Source organism: Phyllobates terribilis, unplaced genomic scaffold (assembly GCF_046119375.1).
Source record: "Phyllobates terribilis strain yellow unplaced genomic scaffold, ASM4611937v1 Scaffold_2__4_contigs__length_985480577, whole genome shotgun sequence".
In the NCBI taxonomy this organism is placed as follows: domain Eukaryota; kingdom Metazoa; phylum Chordata; class Amphibia; order Anura; family Dendrobatidae; genus Phyllobates; species Phyllobates terribilis.
The window spans coordinates 404454974-404473747 of NW_027362762.1; the positions used below are offsets into that span (position 1 = coordinate 404454974).

At 37.8% G+C, this 18774-nt stretch overlaps 1 protein-coding gene across 2 annotated transcripts in view; it reads right to left on the reverse strand.

Moving 5' to 3' along the window:
* Positions 1 to 296: 296 nt before the first annotated feature.
* TMEM132E (transmembrane protein 132E) overlaps positions 297 to 18774 on the reverse strand; it is a 727127-nt gene continuing 708649 nt past the window's right edge. For both annotated transcript variants that reach the window (XM_073664968.1, XM_073664969.1), the window contains 3 exons: positions 9346 to 9625; positions 5297 to 5488; positions 297 to 2981 (listed from right to left, as the gene is read on the reverse strand). In XM_073664968.1, coding sequence (XP_073521069.1) covers positions 1911 to 2981; positions 5297 to 5488; positions 9346 to 9625 — 1543 coding nt within the window. In that variant the 3' untranslated portion in view covers positions 297 to 1910. The remainder of the gene's footprint in view (positions 2982 to 5296; positions 5489 to 9345; positions 9626 to 18774) is intronic.

Here is an 18774-nt window from a genome sequence, read left to right on the forward strand (position 1 = left end):
ACTGCAGAACTTCAAACTTTCACAACACCTAACAAATCACAGTTTTCTGACACTTTTCTGCTTAAAAAAGAAATCTATGATAAATAATGTCTGAAAGTAAGATCAGGTCCAGAGAGGGGTCATTTACACTAAGGCTGCACTGGTAAAGAGCGCTGCCAACATTTATAAATCTCATCCATAGTGCTTTTCTGATATGCCACAATACAGAATTGCATATCTTATAAAATAGAAATGCAAATCGTCCCTGCAGATGTCTTTGATGTATGAAGAAAACAACAAAAACACACACATAAAACTTTGGTGCACTGCCAAACTTTATTTTCCCATATATTTGTTGAGGGAAACATTTGACATAAAATGGTGGTTAAATTCAAGACATACATGTCTTATATAAGGAGAACTTTCTATGCACCCATTCATCCTGCTTGGGAACAGTACATTCCAACAAATGTGTTCCCTGATTTCAGCAGATGTGCACTGTCCTCCATACCTGGTGGTAACTGTAGCATCCGTTAACACAGGTGAGTGGTCTTCTGCCATTACACTCAATGCATTTGTCCGAAAAATAGCAAAATAAATCAAATTATAAAAGGCAGTAGTCCTATAGCGTTAAGGATTCATCAGAGTATTAATGTCTTACTTTGAAAATATATAAATCACATCATGGTAACTCAAATTAGGAAATAAATGCATGTTTGCATATAATAAAATAATGATACATATACAAGGTTTAGGGTTTGTTTGAAGAAGTCCTACAACAAGAACTCTTCAGACTGAACGTCACTCGATTGCAACACTGACTCATAGAATCAAGGATTCATTTTTTGAATGGATTAGCTGACTCCAAATATCCTAAAGAAAAAAAAAAGTTCTCTTTTGCAACAATTAAATATAATCAATTTGTATGGTGACATGACAAATAAAATGCTGTGTTTCCAAACGACCAAATAAACCCTTAACATTCTGCGTTAGCAAGCATGTTAAATATTAGCTGCACGTTTAACTCTTGTATTGCCAAAAATTAGGAGTTGGTAATATATTTATGCCAATACCATAGGACTGTGCCTCCTGGTTACCAACCCATTCATAGATGGCTACACTCCCACAATATGGTTTGCCACAACATCACCCATATTAGCAATTTATGAACCATATTATTAACTGCTTAAATCCCCTGAGAATAAATCTTGTCACTTTTGAGGTGCTTTTTGAATCTGTTGCTGTTTTGTTTAACACATTCATGTACTTTATAATACTGTATAAATGTTAGGAACATAACTATGTTATCATCATTCATGTATTCGTCATTTCCAATATCAGTTCTGTTCTGTGAATTGTATTTGGATCGGCAAAAACGCATTGTGCCTCATGTCTCTAAAATATTCTGTTGCATTCATGTTCATCAGTTTAATGGTCATGTATCATTTGTGTTCACTTTCAGCATGTTTTTGTCTAGCAAAAACAATATGCAATGATTTTTCATTTCATTCACACAAGCAAAGAGCCAGTTCTGTGTCTCTTCAACAATTCATCTGGAACTTAAGAATGGAATATACGTTACTGGTGGAATATATGAAGCAGTTTGGTATGCAGGAGGCAAAGTAATGCTCACATCTCCATCTTTAAGAAAAAAGAGACATAGGTAGACAACATGCTCCCTTCTCTTGGCTAGATGTGCATGTGTTCTGAATAAAAGCGAAGAAGAGAAAGACAGACAATTCAATGTCTTAAGTGACTATTGGTATGAAGCAAGGAAAAGAGGTGAGTGGCAGTGTGTGGGTTTGGATACATTAATATTGAGACATAAGAGGGCACATTATCCCATTCCTGTGTTTTGCAGAAAACAGCAGACCTAAGGGGTGCATGTTTGCCCATCTCATCCATTACAACAGGTCCACAAAATCCTAAGGCTATGCCATATCTCTGACCCTCCTGATATAGTCTCTGAGTTCATGTTGGTCTCTTAGTCCCATATCTCGGCAAACCCACTCAAGATCACATTCTTCTGCTCCTGGTACTGCATCATAAACGCTACCTTCGCTAGGTAAACTAGTAAAGGTAGTAAACTTCACTCTCTTACGCTTGGATGTTGGAGAAGAACTTAATGGGTCCTCACTTGCTTCCCTACTGGAGCCACCACCACCAGAGGAGCCATCTCCACGTCCATGAGATTGGCTTTGCACACTAGCCTGAGAACTGCTGTTACTGCTACTTCCTCTTGCTTCCCCTCTACAGCACGAAGAATGATGAGGTGGCAGAGTTCCTGCTTCTAAGGGATTTCCATGACTTTCAGGTTGTGGAGATAACTCTCCTCGTGCTCTAAGAGGCTGACCATTTCCAAGAAAAACCCAATGGTGAGAATGATCAGGATTAGCCTGGCCCTCTGGTGGAACCCTTTTGTGTCTGTATTTTAAAACAAACACAATACAGTTTATTAGGAAGACCAGTATGGCAAGGCAGAAAACTCCAAGGAGAGCATACATTCCAATTTCCAGGTCTGTTAATCCTCGTGGTAATTGAGGATAAACTGTAGGAATTGGTAAAGAATAATCTCCAGGAACACCTGAACTGTGCTCTTCGACTGGTGTAGATAGACTTATCATAGAGGTTGTTCCTGATGTTTCTCGGTTTTCTTGCACAGGCGAATGTGAGGGAACCTCAGTTATTAATTTTCCATGTTCACCTTCTCCTCCTGGTTCAAGAGAGCCAAAAACAACATGGGCAAGAGCTGTTGCTGTGAAGAGTACACTTTTTCGTTTAGTTTTTTGGCAGCTTTCATTAATTATCATTTCAGCCCTAAGCAATGACCCTGTTCCCTGCTCTTCTCCAGCGATTACAAGAGGAAATGCACGTTCTGGGCTTACAGATACCACCTTTTCATCCAAACTCGTGACTGCTAATGTGTAATCCTTGGGATCATAAAGTGACAATGGAGCAGAGGTTCCATCACTGAATGTGAGCCAAAGATTCAGTAGAGCTTCCTGAAAGAAAAAAAAATACATAAGTTTTAAACACTGTTCCAAACATTATTTGGCTTGTAACAGAGGCATTATATATCATATTGTACTACATCTTAGGCTTGAATATGGCCAGATCTGTATTATTATGGAGTTTACCTGTTGTCCTAGGACACCAAGAATAGGCAAGGTATCTGCCCACTTTGGGGATCATTGACAAGGGTGGAATCTATTGCTCTGCATTTACATTTCTTTGAATAACCAACTGGACAGTGTGATCAAACTACAAATCTGGCTGGCGTTTTTTTAGGCTTGTTTATCGTGGTTGCAGTACTTTAGCCATTGCAATGGAATTACATTTACTTGTTTGACACTGTGATATAACAGTTACACAAAGCAAGCTTTGGCAGCACAACCTCTGTCACGACCAAAGCCGTTTTTAAGCCCCAGCCTTAATTTAACAATGCAGCTCACATCCTAATGGGATTTTTTATGTGGCCCTGGATGCCATTTTGGTTTGAGACCCCTGATATAGACTCTTCTCACATAGGCACTTAACGCTCTGTTAAGAGCTTCATTCATAAATGCCAGAATGGTGCAGCATGCTGCAATGTTTTTGGACACCATGATGGAAACACAATGAACCCAATTATGGCCAATGGGGTCTGTTGAAGCTGTTGGTGACCATCATGTGACATTTCTGTCCCCAGCTTGAATTCCATTTTCATGTTAGTACTACTGAACATAATAAAAAAAATGCTGAGCCTTTGTAGATTGGAAATAAATCAACAAATAAAGGAGTCTGAGCGATTATGTCTTCAAAATGTGAGGACACAAGTGTCTAATGTGCTGTCACATATATTATTGCTTTTCAATATGTAAATAAAGGATTAAAAAGTGGTATGTAGAAATACAAAAAAATGAAATCTACATAACAATGACAGAGGAATTAATTTAATACCTAGCAGATAAAATTCATAGCAAATGCTATCATAGCGAAACAAATTTCCGGAGGGTCTTGCATCAAAAATAAAAGCATTACGTAGAAGAATAGATATTTCTTTATAAACGCCACAAACATTTACAATATTTTAACATTTATGAGGAGAATCATGCCATGAAACTTATATCACTTACACCATATTGAATTGAAATGAAGATGAAAATACACTTTGGAAATGTTTTCCCTTTTGTATACAGTAATGCTACACTTCAGAGAGCTAAGACCAGAACTGGTTACACAAATGCTTTAATGTTGATATATTACTTTCGGGATTATAGTTATCTGCTTAAAACACATTCTAACATTGTAAGTGTGTGTTGTGATAACATCTTGACAAGAACACATATTTATACAACACTCCTGCATCTAAATTAAAATTGGTCATTGAAATAACAGATTATTTTCACATTGTTCATTGAGAGTACTATTTTGTGGATTATACTATAAAAAGCACTCACTTTCCTTGTGAATGGGGTTACTTACTTGACACGAGGGAAAAAAAAATTACAGTAATGATGCGCGCACAAATAAAAACAATGCGTATAGTTGTAGGTTACAGCTTTCCCTGATGAAGCTGTAACCTACAGCGATACACATGGGGTGTCTGGGCTAGATGAGCGATGGGCCTCTCTGGGTGACATGTTTTCTGTTGCTTAGCATATTCTGGATAGCATCGGGCACCTTATCTAGCACTAGGCACTTTAGCTATTACATCTTTGGCTAGGAATAGTCTATGAGCGTTTTTTATATATGGCTGTAATAACCTTATAAGCATCTCTATATACCTGCTATAGGCTTTTCCTGTGTCTATTTATTGTTGGATAACTGGATAAATTTGGCTACAGCTATTTGAGATTACATTGGTTTACATATTGCACCTTATAGTATATTTCAATCTTTCTGTATCTCCAGTATGCCTTGGTGTCAATGGTGTGGGATATAGCATACCATTTCTTTATCCCTTAAGATTATTTGAGTATTATATGATGCCCTCTTTATGTATCATGCATGGCTTATACTAATTCTACGTACCATTGCTAGCAATATTTATATAAAAAATGGTGCATTATTATGCTGTTATGTTTACCTTTTGGTACGTCACCTTGGCCCATTTTCGCACCTGATTATGAATATTATTGAATCAGGTTGTTTCAATGATATTTTATTTATTTTTATGCTTGTACACCAATAAAAGTTGTTTATATTTAGGTATGCGGATCATTATTGTATTTCTTTTTTCTCCCTTGTGTCATATATTCTTTAATACACGCACCCTGTGGTGGTTATTTAGGCAGTACACCCATTTTTGTATGTTCTTACACATGGAGTTACTTACTTGTTTCGGATAATTTAACCGATACTGGGCAGTTGTCTTTGCAACTATAGTGTGGCTGTTTCCTGGGCTGGCATGTAAGGAGAGGGTAAGTCCTGATATCACCTGTGCTTGGAGCTCCACGATGCTGACCTTCTCCTCAGTCACCGTAATTGTAGTTTCACCAAGCACTGCTTCCATTAGTGGAGACACCACCTATCCAAATTAAGAAAAAAACACAATAAAATAAATTTCTCATAATATTGTAACATTTCAGAATAATTAGCATTTAGACATCTTCTGACTTTAAAGGTGGCCACTAGAGATAATAGAAGCTTTTGACAATTCAAATTTGTCAAGTTCAACTATTTTTTTTCCAAAATTCAGTTCACAGAGAATTGACAGTTCACAGAAAACTCAGCAACCTTTTAGGACCGTATCTAACATCTTTTAAGCTCTTTAACTCAAACACAGACTTTATAATGTAAAAATGACCCCACTATATAAATGTATAGTAACCCCACAGTATCCAACAGCTAATTTAGTAACACAGCACACTAACAGACTTTTCATGTTTTTAAAATTAAAAACTGGTTAAAAAATGATCTCTGGTAGTCATTTCTGATCAGGAAACATTTCTGTGCAGAATATTGACTGATGACGTCGCTGTCAGAGGTATCATCATCCCGATGAGTGATGTGCAATAAATTCCATAACATCCTTCACTTCTTCCTGACTAATGTGCTTATCTGAGGCAAAAGAGGGCAAATGAGGGCAAATGTGGCCTGCATTAGTTCTACTGCCAAGAGGCTTATGTAAGTGATGGTGGTTGTGTGTCTGTAAAATAGCTGCGGGCATTTTTTCGGCAATTTGTGCAGACAGAATCTCAAGTTGTTCAAATTTGCCAGGAACTGCAAATTTCATAAAATTTGACACAAATTTGATTTGCATCAAATCTATTCAAATCTCTAGTGCTAAAAAATGTGCAGTCAATTTCCACACTGAAACATTCGAATAGATGCTTGTTTTCAACATTTATTTAAACTTCTACCGTTTTTTTTTTCTGGGTCACTGTACACATGAGACAATGCTAATCGGAGAAATGTCAATCAATCCTCATGAGTATTTCACTAGGAAAACACATATATTACTAAAGGACATTTACTGATTTACTAATATTTCTAATCACAATTATTTATACAATTAATTACACCAATATACAGTAAAATGTAGTATTGGATCCTCTATACTCCTTTCTACCAGTACCGATATCAGTTCATCCATTGGAACTCTTTTTCACCACTATGTATGAACACTTGCTTTATCTGTACTTATCAATGTAAATTATCAGATTAATCTTCATTTTTTCATTCATTTTAAGCTGGTATTTTGGAGCTTTGGAACCAATTACCAGATTAACATAAAGTTATGGTTTTTAACTTACAATGGCCACCCTGGAACACATTGCATAATACTTTAAGGGGCCAATTTCATGTTTATCAGCTTTACTTTCCAGGAAAGTAATAGTATGTCTTTAAGTGGTTACAGGTGTATGTAACATGGTCAAGAAGTGTGTTATACAGCCATCTCCGGCCATTAAAAACAGCCATCGGCGTTAATTTCGATGGCAGCTGTGTAACCACTTAAGTGCCACTGTCTATGTTTAACAGTAGCATTTAAGCTGCATGATCCTATTGAGGCGTCCTTATCAATGTACATTGTCCCCCTGCAGCATGATCGTGGGTGCTGATGGGCTGTCATGGTAGCTTAGGGTCTGTTGAAGACTCCTTTCCCTGCCATTTTAGTACTTCTGTGAAGCCAAGTCACAGGTTGAGCTTTAGTGATCAAAGGCTCAAGTTCCTTAAGAGGACTTAAAAAGCAAAAAGTAATAAAAAAAAGTTTTTCAAAATATAATTAAAATCATATACTTGAATCCATGTGTTTCCTGTCTAAAAACAAATAAAAAAGCATATGCAGTGGTGTGAAAAAGTGTTTTCCCCCTTCCTGATTTCTTATTCTTTTGCATGTTTGTTACAATTAAATGTTTCAGATCACAAGACAAATTTAAATATTTGACAAAGATAACACTGGTAAACACAAAATGCAGTTTTTAAATGAAATCCAAACCTATAGGGCCCTGTGTGAAAAAGTGGTTGCCATCCCCCCCCACCAAAACATAAATTAACTGTGGTTTATCACATCTTTGGGAAACTAAGTTTGATTTCCCTATCCACACACAGACCTGATTACTGCCACACCTGTTCTCAATCAAGAAATCACTTAAATAGGACCTGTCTGACAAAGTGAAGTAGACCAAAAGATCCATAAAAGCTAGACATCATGCTGCGATCCAAAGAAATTCAGGAACAAATGAGAAACAGAGTAATTGAGATCTATTAGTCTGGAAAAGGTTCTAAAGCCATTTCTAAAGCTTTGGGACTTGAGCGAACCACAGTGAGAGCCATTATCCACAAATGGCGAAAACATGGAATAGTGATGAACCTTCCCAGGAGGGGTCAGCCAACCAAAATTATCCCAATTACCGCAGCAATGACTCATCCAAGAGGTCACAAAAGACCACACAACAACATACAAAGAGCTGCAGGCCTCACTTGTCTCAATTAAGGTCATTCATGACTCTACCATAAGAAAGAGACTGGGCAAAAATGACATGCATGCCAGAGTTCCAAAATGAAAATCACTGTTGAGCAAAAAGACCATAAAAGCTTGTCTCAGTTTTGCCAGAAAACAAGCTGGACAGAAAGCTGAACTTTTTATAAAGTGTATGTCCCATTACATCTGGCATAGAAGTAACACAGCATTTCAGAAAAGGAACATCATACCAATAGTAAAATATGGTGGTGGTAGTGTGATGGTCTGAGGCTGTTTTGCTGCTTCATGACATGGAATACTTGCTGTGGTAAACAAAACCACAAATTCTGCTGTCTACCAAAAAACCCTGAAGGAGAATGGGGTCAGTATGGGGCCCCCAACTGAGGATTCTCAGAGTTAAAGATCCAGCATGTTAAGTTTTGGATTGCCGATACTTTTGCTTTTTTTTTAAGAAAACAGCTGCCAGAGATGGAGTCTCGCAGCAGCTCTCTCGTGAAGAATACAAGAATGTTCAACCAGCTTAACACTCCTGTGTATGGGAGAGTCGGTGAGGTAGCTGCAGGCCTAATGATTGGCCAATCCAACAGTTCATCAATAACTATCTAAAGTGTATGGAAGGCTTACCTACCTGTGTTACACTTTGTTACACTTGGGTTATGTATAGTATTATAAGTCTATTCTCTCTGTGAATAAGTATGGCACTGTTATGAAAGCAAACAGACAGGGTTTTTCTAATTCTGTACAATACCTTAGGGTAAGGGCACACGATGTCTTTTTCAGATGGCCTCCACCTAGAACCCACCTGAAAAAGCACTAAAAAACAGTAAAAAGAATAAACACATACAAAACAATTTTAAAATAAGTAACTATACAAATGTTCAGCCCTCCTGAACTTTTTCTAACTGTTTTATGTTTCAAACCCTCGAAGCGGCTAATAGAAGTGACCAGTCCATTTTTCTTTCAGCTTCCGCTTAGAAGCCCCTCACTTGTAATACATGCAATTTGAAAAAATAAATAAATAACAAATACCAATGGACGGACGTAAAAAATATATGAAAAGACTTAAGAAAAGACGCTTCAGGAAAAACACCGACAGTGTTTTCCTAAAGTGTCTTTTATTGGAAAAACTAAGTGGGTATGCTAGCATCTAAAAATTGTTGTGTACGCCTACCCTTACATTGCTTTCTACTTTTCAAATGCCTGATTCGGAACAGCATAGAAGAATGAAAGGAAAATGTAAAGTCATATATTATAACAAAGAAAATAAAAGATTTTAGATTGCAATGGAAGATACAGGTCATATCCCAATGCACATTATTTCCAGTGAGTGAGGGGAAAAGATAATAAAAAATATATTCTATTACTGAACCATTCTTACTAGCTGTAACATAAAAATAGCAGGGTATAAAATTCTTATATAATGTATTATAGCGAGACAAATCTCACTTGTAAACACTCACTTTGAAAATTGTTGTACCGGGCTCCTTTCCAGCGAGTGTATTACTATCAACCATTTCTGCGATCTTTGGGTCTTCCACCTGCATGAAATCATTCACCAGATCAGTAACTTCCACTAGCCAATTTGGGCCCAACATTGTGATAACCTGGTCAGTGCCTTCCGAAGAAGTGGTATGGAACTGGGTAAAGACTTGTAGCGTGGCATGCTGATACTGAAGAGTGCAACCCCGGTTTAACCTTTTATCTTCTTCATCATCATCATCATCACTGTCACGTACTGACCTGCCATCAAATGACAATTATAAGAACATAAATCTTAATTATAACAGACATAGAAAGAGCAAATATAGCATTATATACATTTCAGACAAAAACATTTAACATTTTGCTTTAAAAATACTCGAATTGATACGTTAAAAAATCCAGTACATACGGTGGATGAAGAAATTCCCATCCTTTCTACTACATTTTATATTTTAAATGAAAACATATATAAAATATTGTGTATTGAATTTTCAGCTGTATTAAATGATTCTAGACCAATCAAATTTCTATAGCATTACATTTCAGGAAGCTGCATAAAGTGGTGCAACTAAGAGGAATTGTCTGATATCGTCAAATTGGCCATAGGGTGAGAATATACCCACCTAGTGTACATAATATTTGCTGCAGGTGAATCAAATTTGTTTAGAATTTTTTGTGATTCAACTTACTTGACTCAAGTAAAATGGTGGCCTGATGGTCTCCATTTTACTTAATCCTGAAGGGGTAAGGGCCTAAAAAACACATGATATATATCTACCTTGCCCCTCACATGTGCTGCTGTCGCTGCTCTCCATCCAGGTCATTCTTGTTTGCTTCCTCCCTCCAGCTCCAGGTCTTTTCTTCCATTTTTACTCTTTGGCACCTCTGGCACTGATTAGAACTCAAGGGATGTCATGACATTTCGGGACGACACTCATTATGATACCATATGAGGCACAGTCAGACAAAGAAGACTGAAGATGAAGAGAAGATTCGAGCTGGAGGGATGAGACGAGCCAATGGATCACCGGACAGGGAGCAGCAGTGTCAGGACATGGGGGAGGTGTGGGTGGCAAAGCGAGTATAGTGCTTTATTTTATTTTTTTACTTCTCTGTTTCTGTGCTCTGGGGGCTGGAGAGAACTCAGTGTATAATAAACAGCTTTTACCAGCAATTTGATTTTCAGCTATCAAATTTGACACATATTGAATTTCCCAGCTGAATTTGAGCAAATCTGGCTAATTGAATTTCATCAGATTTGCTCATCTCAAGTAGTTAGTCAAGTCAGATTCACAGTGACAGCCCCTCTCCAAATGTTTTACAACTAAAATTTCCTTTGAAAAGTTCTAGTTTTGCAACAGCAAGACAGACTGATATTAAAGATCACTGTTCTAAACTATACATATATAGTTCCCTATACATATATAGGTCCCCATTATAGACTATACATTGGAGATTATGGTGCTAGACTACAGATTGGAGATTGTTGTATTAGACTATGGATTGAAGGTCACTGAGCTAGACTATAGATTAGAGATCATTGCTAGACTACAGATTGGACAACAATATGCTAGACTATACAATGAAGATCACTTCTCTAGACTATACACAATGGGGATCACCGTGCTACGCTATACATTGTAAATAATGGTGACTATATATTGGAGATTACTGTACTAGACTATACATTGGAGATCACTGCACTTTGAATATAATAAAAAAAAAATACAGCAATAGCCTAATGACTGAAGATAAGTGCACAAGACTGCAAACTGGAGATCCTTGTGATAGACTATACACTGGAGATTATGGTGCTAGACTATAGGTTGGCGATCACTGCATTAAGCAATACATTGTAGATAGCTGCAATAGACTATAGATTGATAATTCCTGCACTAAACTATACATTGTGGATCACTGTTCTAGACTATACATTGAAGATTGCTATACTGGACAATACATTGGAGATTACTGCCCTTGACTACATATTGTAGATTACTACACTAGAGTATACATTATAGATCGTTGCACCAAACTGTAGACTGAAGATCCATATACTAGACTATAGTGTATATTGGCACTGGAAATTAATGCGCTAGACTATAGATTGAAGATTGCTGCACTAAACTTTACATTCAACCTATACATTGGGGATTACTATGATAGACTATATATTAGAGATTACTGCGATAGGTTATAGATTGAACTAAATAATTGATTTAAGGTAGGGATGTCAAACTCAAACACACAGAGGGCCAAAATGAAAAACTTGGACAAAGTTGTGCGCCAACCAGTATACAGTATAATGGGCCCCACATAGTCCTCCATACAGTCTAATGAGCCCCACATAGTCCTCCATACAGTATAATGAGCCTTACATAGTCCTCCATACAGTCTAATGGACCCCACAGAGTCCTCCATACAGTATAATGGGCCCCACAGAGTCCTCCATACAGTATAATGGCCCCACATAGGGGTGGCAGTTTTGTGTCATGGGCCAAATCTAACCATCCTGCAGGCCAGATTTGGCTCATGGGCCAGAGTCTGACACACGTGACTTAAGGGGTATTTACCCTGCAAGATATTCCTGAATGAGCATTGTGAAAAACACTTGTTTCATTATTATTTTACAGTGTAAACAGGCTGATGATCACCCAATAAATGAGCAAAATTCTTGTTCATTGGTCAAAATGATATTTTGTGCAGCACAAAAGATCATTTTTCTCAGTGGTGCATCATACTGTGTAAACAGGACTCGCACTGCCGAGAACTATGGCAGTCTATGCGCGCTTGGCATTCTAGCAGATTGCGCAATGTTTACTTTATGTTTTAAAGGACTACTGATCCATAAAAGCTTACCGATCAGGGAATGTATCGTGCTGCTGGTCGTTTCATGTAAATGGGCCCTTAGCATTCAGTATCCAATTTCTGGTAGTAAAATTACTGCTTATAGTTCGAGACACTTTCCTTTGTTACTCTTTCTAGCAGAATCTGGCAATTCTGTCTAATACACAACTATAAAAACAGTTATTCCTTTTTGTGAAACTTTATAGTGAAATTGCCAACAAATAGAACAGATACACTAATGTCAGGCAGTATCCCTGAGAAGATCTATGTGTTTTTCATAAAATTAATAATACATGAGGTTCCTGATGCTTTACTTCGCTCCTTTTCTTGCCATTTTGCATTTTCTTAATTTCAAAATGTCTATAAAAATGGCCTATAATTGGTGTAGTAAACAAAGAAATGAAAAAGATGTTGTAGGATTCTGAACAAAAGCCAGTGCTTTAGCATATGTTGCTGAAATGCCAAAATGGGTTTTTAGTAAACTAAGGGGATAGAAATAACAAGAGGCACAAGAGGAATACAATAAAGTCTAAGAATGCAGATAAACATAATGGAAGCAACAAAGGCATAGAAAGTCCTGTACGTGTATATACAAGAGGGAAAAAGATAAAATAGTCCAAGTAAGCAAGGTAATTTACATCTGCTAGCCCAAACAAAGCCATTCGCAGCTACTCTATATATTCTACCTTTATTTACAATCAGACGTTAGTGCATTAGTGTTGCTGGACCAATTAGAGGAGATTACATTAAACTGATTCGATTTCTCTTGAAACAAATTAACCAAATGCTTTGCAGAATAGCATATTTAGCAGCTTCCAGTGGTCTGCAATCTTTTCATAGCGGTACTTCAGGAAAAACAAAGAAAGATCAGATCATTTTGTCTCTTCAGAAAATCACGTATTTGTGATATTATCATAATTAGTACAGTTAATAAAATGTATATGGAAAGCTATCCTGACAGTAGTAAAGAAAATTGCTGCAATTTCAACACATTTTTCTGGCACATATTTATAATGGAGGTGATCAAACTTATCTATAGGATTTTGTGTAAATAAACAAATGAAAAAAAAAGAAGTAAAATGTAGCTTAGAAGGGTTGACCGGTACTTTATATTGATGGCTGATGCCCAAGGATAAGTCTTCAATATCAGATTGATGTTCAAATGAATAGGCTTAGATCGGCAGCACCCAGTGGCGGCCACTATACAGTTGACAAGGATCGCCTGGTACTTTTAATGATGGTTGATCCTTAGGATAGGTCTTCAATATCAGGTTGGTGTTCAAAAGAATAGGCTTAGATCGGCAGCACCCAGCTGTGGCCACTATACAGTTGGTGAAGCTTTGTAGCTGTGCTCCACATGTGAGCACATTCGGTCATTGCCAGCACCTAGAACAGGAGAATGGCGGAGACACCAGGTGTTGCCACTCCACCACTGATAATTATGATCTATCCAAAGGATAGGCCTTCAATATAAAGTACCAGAAAACCCAGTAAACATAGAGTAGGTATTCCCTAGAAGACTTGCTTTTACCCACAGTGTTACAAGTGCCATAGGTACAGAACTTTGAAATTTCACTGATAATCAATAATAGCTACTCACCATATATGTTTGTCAAATTAATTTTCTTATCGTAAGATTGTGTTGCTCATTGCATAATGAACATGAGTACATAGCATGTTAAAGATGGCCCCAGACTTTAACATGTCCTTGGATCTCCAAACTTGACCCACTGGCCTTACTCAAACATCATGGATCTTTCTTCTGACTTTTCCCAACCATGTGTGTCCTCATTGTAAAACTATGTATTGATAGTACACATCAAGTGACTGGAGTAGATTTACAATTTGTAGCCAATGGAAACGTCGACTATACAGCAGTCTTAAAATGTGGCCAGGACATATCACAATAGATTATGCTGGATGATAAACTTGGTGCACATTTTAATAGTTTTGTCTAGCTTTGCACCACCAAATAATAAGCTTACATTACACTCACAATTTGGCAAATATTTTCACATTTCAGACCACACCCCATTACACCATGGACCCTCATTTTAACTTGGCATTACCCTCTATGGTATGAATATGGTCAGAAGATAGCAGAGTATGGACTACAGTAGACAATGAATATGGTAACAAGATAGCAGAGGATGGACTACAGTAGACAAGAATGAAGCCCTTTTAGTGGCAAAAGGGGAATTTTTACAAGATTTTACCTAATCAAGTGAAAGATTCATCTAAGAGTGTAAATGAATGGAAGCACGGATGAGAAGAGGATGTCGGCTGTAAGGGCAGATGTAAGAGTTAACATTGTTCTCCTTTTTCCTTTCTTATTAGTACAGTATTCTTACTTTTCCATCATCTGCATTTATTTCTATTCACCCATATGTTCTTAATTCTTTATCTACAATTCAATGGTGTAATTCTCCCCAACTCAATAGGGTTCTTCTCTCAGATGCGATATACCAGGTGTTTAATTGATTACAACTCAGGATAATTCCTCAAATGCAAATCTAATAGTTTAAATTAGTTAAAACTGAAAATGTAGATCTGATGCTTCACATAAAAAGCTGACAGCTCCACTAATTAAAATATACAAATTTAATTTCACGATTTCTTTTTACCAGCAATTTATCATCCCCCCATTGCAATTTTCTGGTATAAAAAAATGGTGCAAATTATGGTGTGCCATTATTTACACACAAATTAGTAATGGTTTTCTTTTTTCCGCCACTTCTCAAAACAACTTACCAGAAACTAACAGATGGGGAACGGCTTTCTGAGGCCAGACAAATTGACTTCAATAAATTAGTACATCCAAAGAACTAAGCACTTATAGGTATCTGATAGGACATTCGTTTGCAATCCAAAAATGAGTGTACAATGTTTCGATCATTGACTCTGACCTTCATCAGATACACAGGTCGTTAAGACATGGATAAAATTGGGATAAAGAGCTATAGGAGAAACACAGGATACCTGCAGAGATGAAAGCGCTCTCCCCACTACAGGCTCTTTGTGTTTCTCCTATAACGCTTTATCCATGTCTCACTGCATAAACTACCTGTATATCTGATGAAGGTCAGAGTCAATGGCCAAAACTTTTGAATGGCAAATAAATTTTTATCTCATATCTATGAGTGCCTAGTTCTTTGGACTTACATTATACAATGGCAGTGCCCCTACTAGCGCACTATCCCACCTGGGGTGCTGTAGTTTAAACAGAAGTTTAATAAAATTAGAGCACAAATCTATGGCTGCCCATGGCTAGTGTAGATCTGGATTTGTGGAGCACGAGCAAACAGAGCTGCATTTCATTTAAGAAGGGTTCTCTTAAAAAATGAAGCAAATATTACTTTAGTGGGTATTTCATTAAGACTGGTGTACAAAATGGCATTCTTTAAAACACCACTCCAGCATTGTTGTTTTTATTGCACCGTTTGAGAGGTACTTTAAATGTAAATCTCCTGCCCCCTGTCTGATACTCACCAGTGTTTTCATCTGTTTTTGCCGGTCTCTGGCAAAAAGTGACCTGTCTGCAGCTTCAGTGTTTCATGGAGGTCACTTTTCAATACAAGTCTATGAGAGTCTCGTTCTGGCCTCATTCTGGCTCTCAAAGAAATGTAGTGAGCGCTTGTAATGTAGTTTCTGACTTCTGGCCAGTAAGAGGCTACTGTCACAAGATGGGACAAGGGGGACCGAAGCGGTGCCGAAAAATGATGACGCTGGAGGGTGAGTATGTGACCGGGTGCAGGGGACTTACATTTAAAGCGCCACTCTGGCACTGAAAAATAAACAAAACGCTGAAGTGGTGCTTTAATATATTAACCCTTTTGTCTTTTCTAGTCAGTATACAATTTGTCTTTGTACTTTAAATGCCTGACTTGACGCCCATATTCTATCTTGCACAAAAAATCTCCTTCACTGTCTTTACACCACTGTTTCTTGTCTAGCCTTTTACTCAATGTCTTGATAAAGCATTACATCAAGAGCTGAGAGCCTGCCTTCACGATGGCTCGCATTCGCCTTGCTTTTAGTATAATTTATTTACAGGTACAAAAGCCTCTCTGGAGCAAGAACCGTAAGCAGCAGACTGAGGCTTCAGATGGCTTTTGCATTCACACAGCTTGAGTTCCTTTGAGGTTGTGTGGAAGCTTGTGTGCTCACTACAAGTTATGTTCCCAAATGTGTCAATTTGGATGGTTAAAAAAAAGTCAGCAGACACAGATTGTAGCCCAGCCGACAGATGAAATGCAGAAGATTTACTGTTACTTTACAAAGTGATGGACATGGTGATTTGATACACTGTAATTGTCAAAAAGCTCTGAAGTTAGGAAAGTGTTAAAAGAAAAAAATTAAGCTATTACTATTTTCTTTTTCGAAAAAACAAAGTTACTGATCTTCCCCTTGGCTGAAATCACTAGAATGCAGCGGTGCAGAAAATTGAAGAGGAGAAATTGGAATTTTCTTATGTTTAAAGTACCAGTGTGTAGCTACACGACAGAATGGGGAACATTAGAGTGCGTTCCTATGGCTGTGTGTACCTGGGACCATAGAGCATAATGAGAGCACGGAGCTGGCATTTCAGAATCACTGAGGGGGAACTCTTGCCAGCCTAATTATGTGTGGGATATTCATCTTTCCGTCTGCTACAGTCGAATTGTGCATGAAATGGCTTTATCTTCACCCTTACTAACAAAGAAACTATTTACCATTTTAAATATTGTCTGTTTAACAGAAAAAGGATATCACAGCGAAACTTGTTCAACTTATTGTGCAGGCTTTGCATTAACACGGTAAGTTGGACCATAAACGTTGACCATTTACATTCACCGAGCTAAAAAAGATAAGATGGTGTAAAAAGAAAAATGATCTACCGCAGATATTAAAATAAGCATTTTATGAGACCAGATAAAGAGTGAAGGAGCTCATGAGCCCAAGTATATTCAGTCTCCGCTCACACATCCTGACTGACAAGTGCAGCTTGTACTAAGCAGTTTGAGATCTGAGCAGCAGGAGTGACACTGAGAAGATGTCAATCAGGATAGATGAGCAGAGATTCAGCAGCAGCAGGGAGGAGGAGCACTGAGGAGCTGTCAATAAGGCTAGGTGGACAGAGATTTAGTTCAACTTTCAAAAAGGATTATACAGCTATTCTGACAGTAAGTACACCGGCCTAATCAGTTCTAAGTGAGTTATGTAATAAAGTATACAGTTTATTTTGAGAAATCTACTGACATAATCTCTTTAAATAAATCTGAGCAAATATGGAATTTATAGATGAGTTACTGGATGAAGTATTGGCATTGTTCTTCTACGCTCGCCACACTTTCACATCTTGGTTTACAGGAAGGGATTGGCATAAATCAGAGTGAGAAATGTAATAAGAATCTTTGGTGCTAACTGGAGCAACAACTAAAATATATACCGGTACTTGAAGCTTAGAAACTAAATTCATACTCGATGTCCAGCAAGTTTTTGACTTATTTGCTTTAAGGGGTCGTCTGTGCAAAATTAATATTTTACTGTTGGCTTGGTAAATGAAAAAACATTAAAGGAAGCTATACTCATCTACTGGTATTTACCTTTATCCAGTGCAGGCAGCTCTGTGGTCTGTGTTTTTACTGGCAGGAAGTCGCTAATGTTGGCTGTTCTGGGTAGGTGTCTTCAGAAGCATGTCACTGCTGATGTCATCGATGACACGCTGCTGAAGACAACTACTGTGACAGAGTCACTGGTATGATATATGAGGGGAGGTATGTGTCACGCAGGTTGCTAGCCTGTGTGAACTGAAACCAATAAACTTTCTGCCAGCATGTCATATGCTGGGGGTTAACTCTTTTAAAGGGTGTGGTTTTATGGGAATGACATAGAGATGGGAGGGAAGTCATTCCCCAAACCTCCACCTCAGGGTGTGGCTGAGCAACATTTAAATGTTCAATCCTGTTTTTTTTTCTCTGTTGTGGCTTGGAAAGGCAAGGTCTCCAGACTGGGAGAGCTTCAGCTTAGGACAGAACTGAAGGCTGGGACTACAACCTGTGTGGGCGAATCCCATACACATATGGACTCTGCTATCGTTTATTATTTTGTTTTGTCATTTTGCCAGTAAGGCTGTGTTTATTTTGCCGGGGTGCAGAGCTTTATGCCATTTAATAAAGCCTGCAGAGAAAACCCAGGTTCCTGAGTCTACTTCCAGTAGCAGCCGAGCGAATCGTCTTGCCACACTACCCACAGCGGCCAGTCACAGGTCACAGTGGTCCTGCTGCAAATTTGAATGGTAACTTCCTGCTGGTTAAAACGCAGACTGGTGAGCGGCCGTGATAGATCCCAGTAATTGACAGTAGATAAATATAACTTTGTTTGTTGATTTTTAATTTACCAAGCCAATTTTAAACATTTTATTTTTCCCAGACAATCACTTTAAAAATACTTGTAGATGAACAATAAAAATCCAGCAATATTCTAAAATAAATTGCAATGTATAGGTTGGCCTGGCAAGTTGGGTATCATTTTCTACTGTATGTTATCAATACGTCGTAATTGGACTTTTAGAAAGGGCT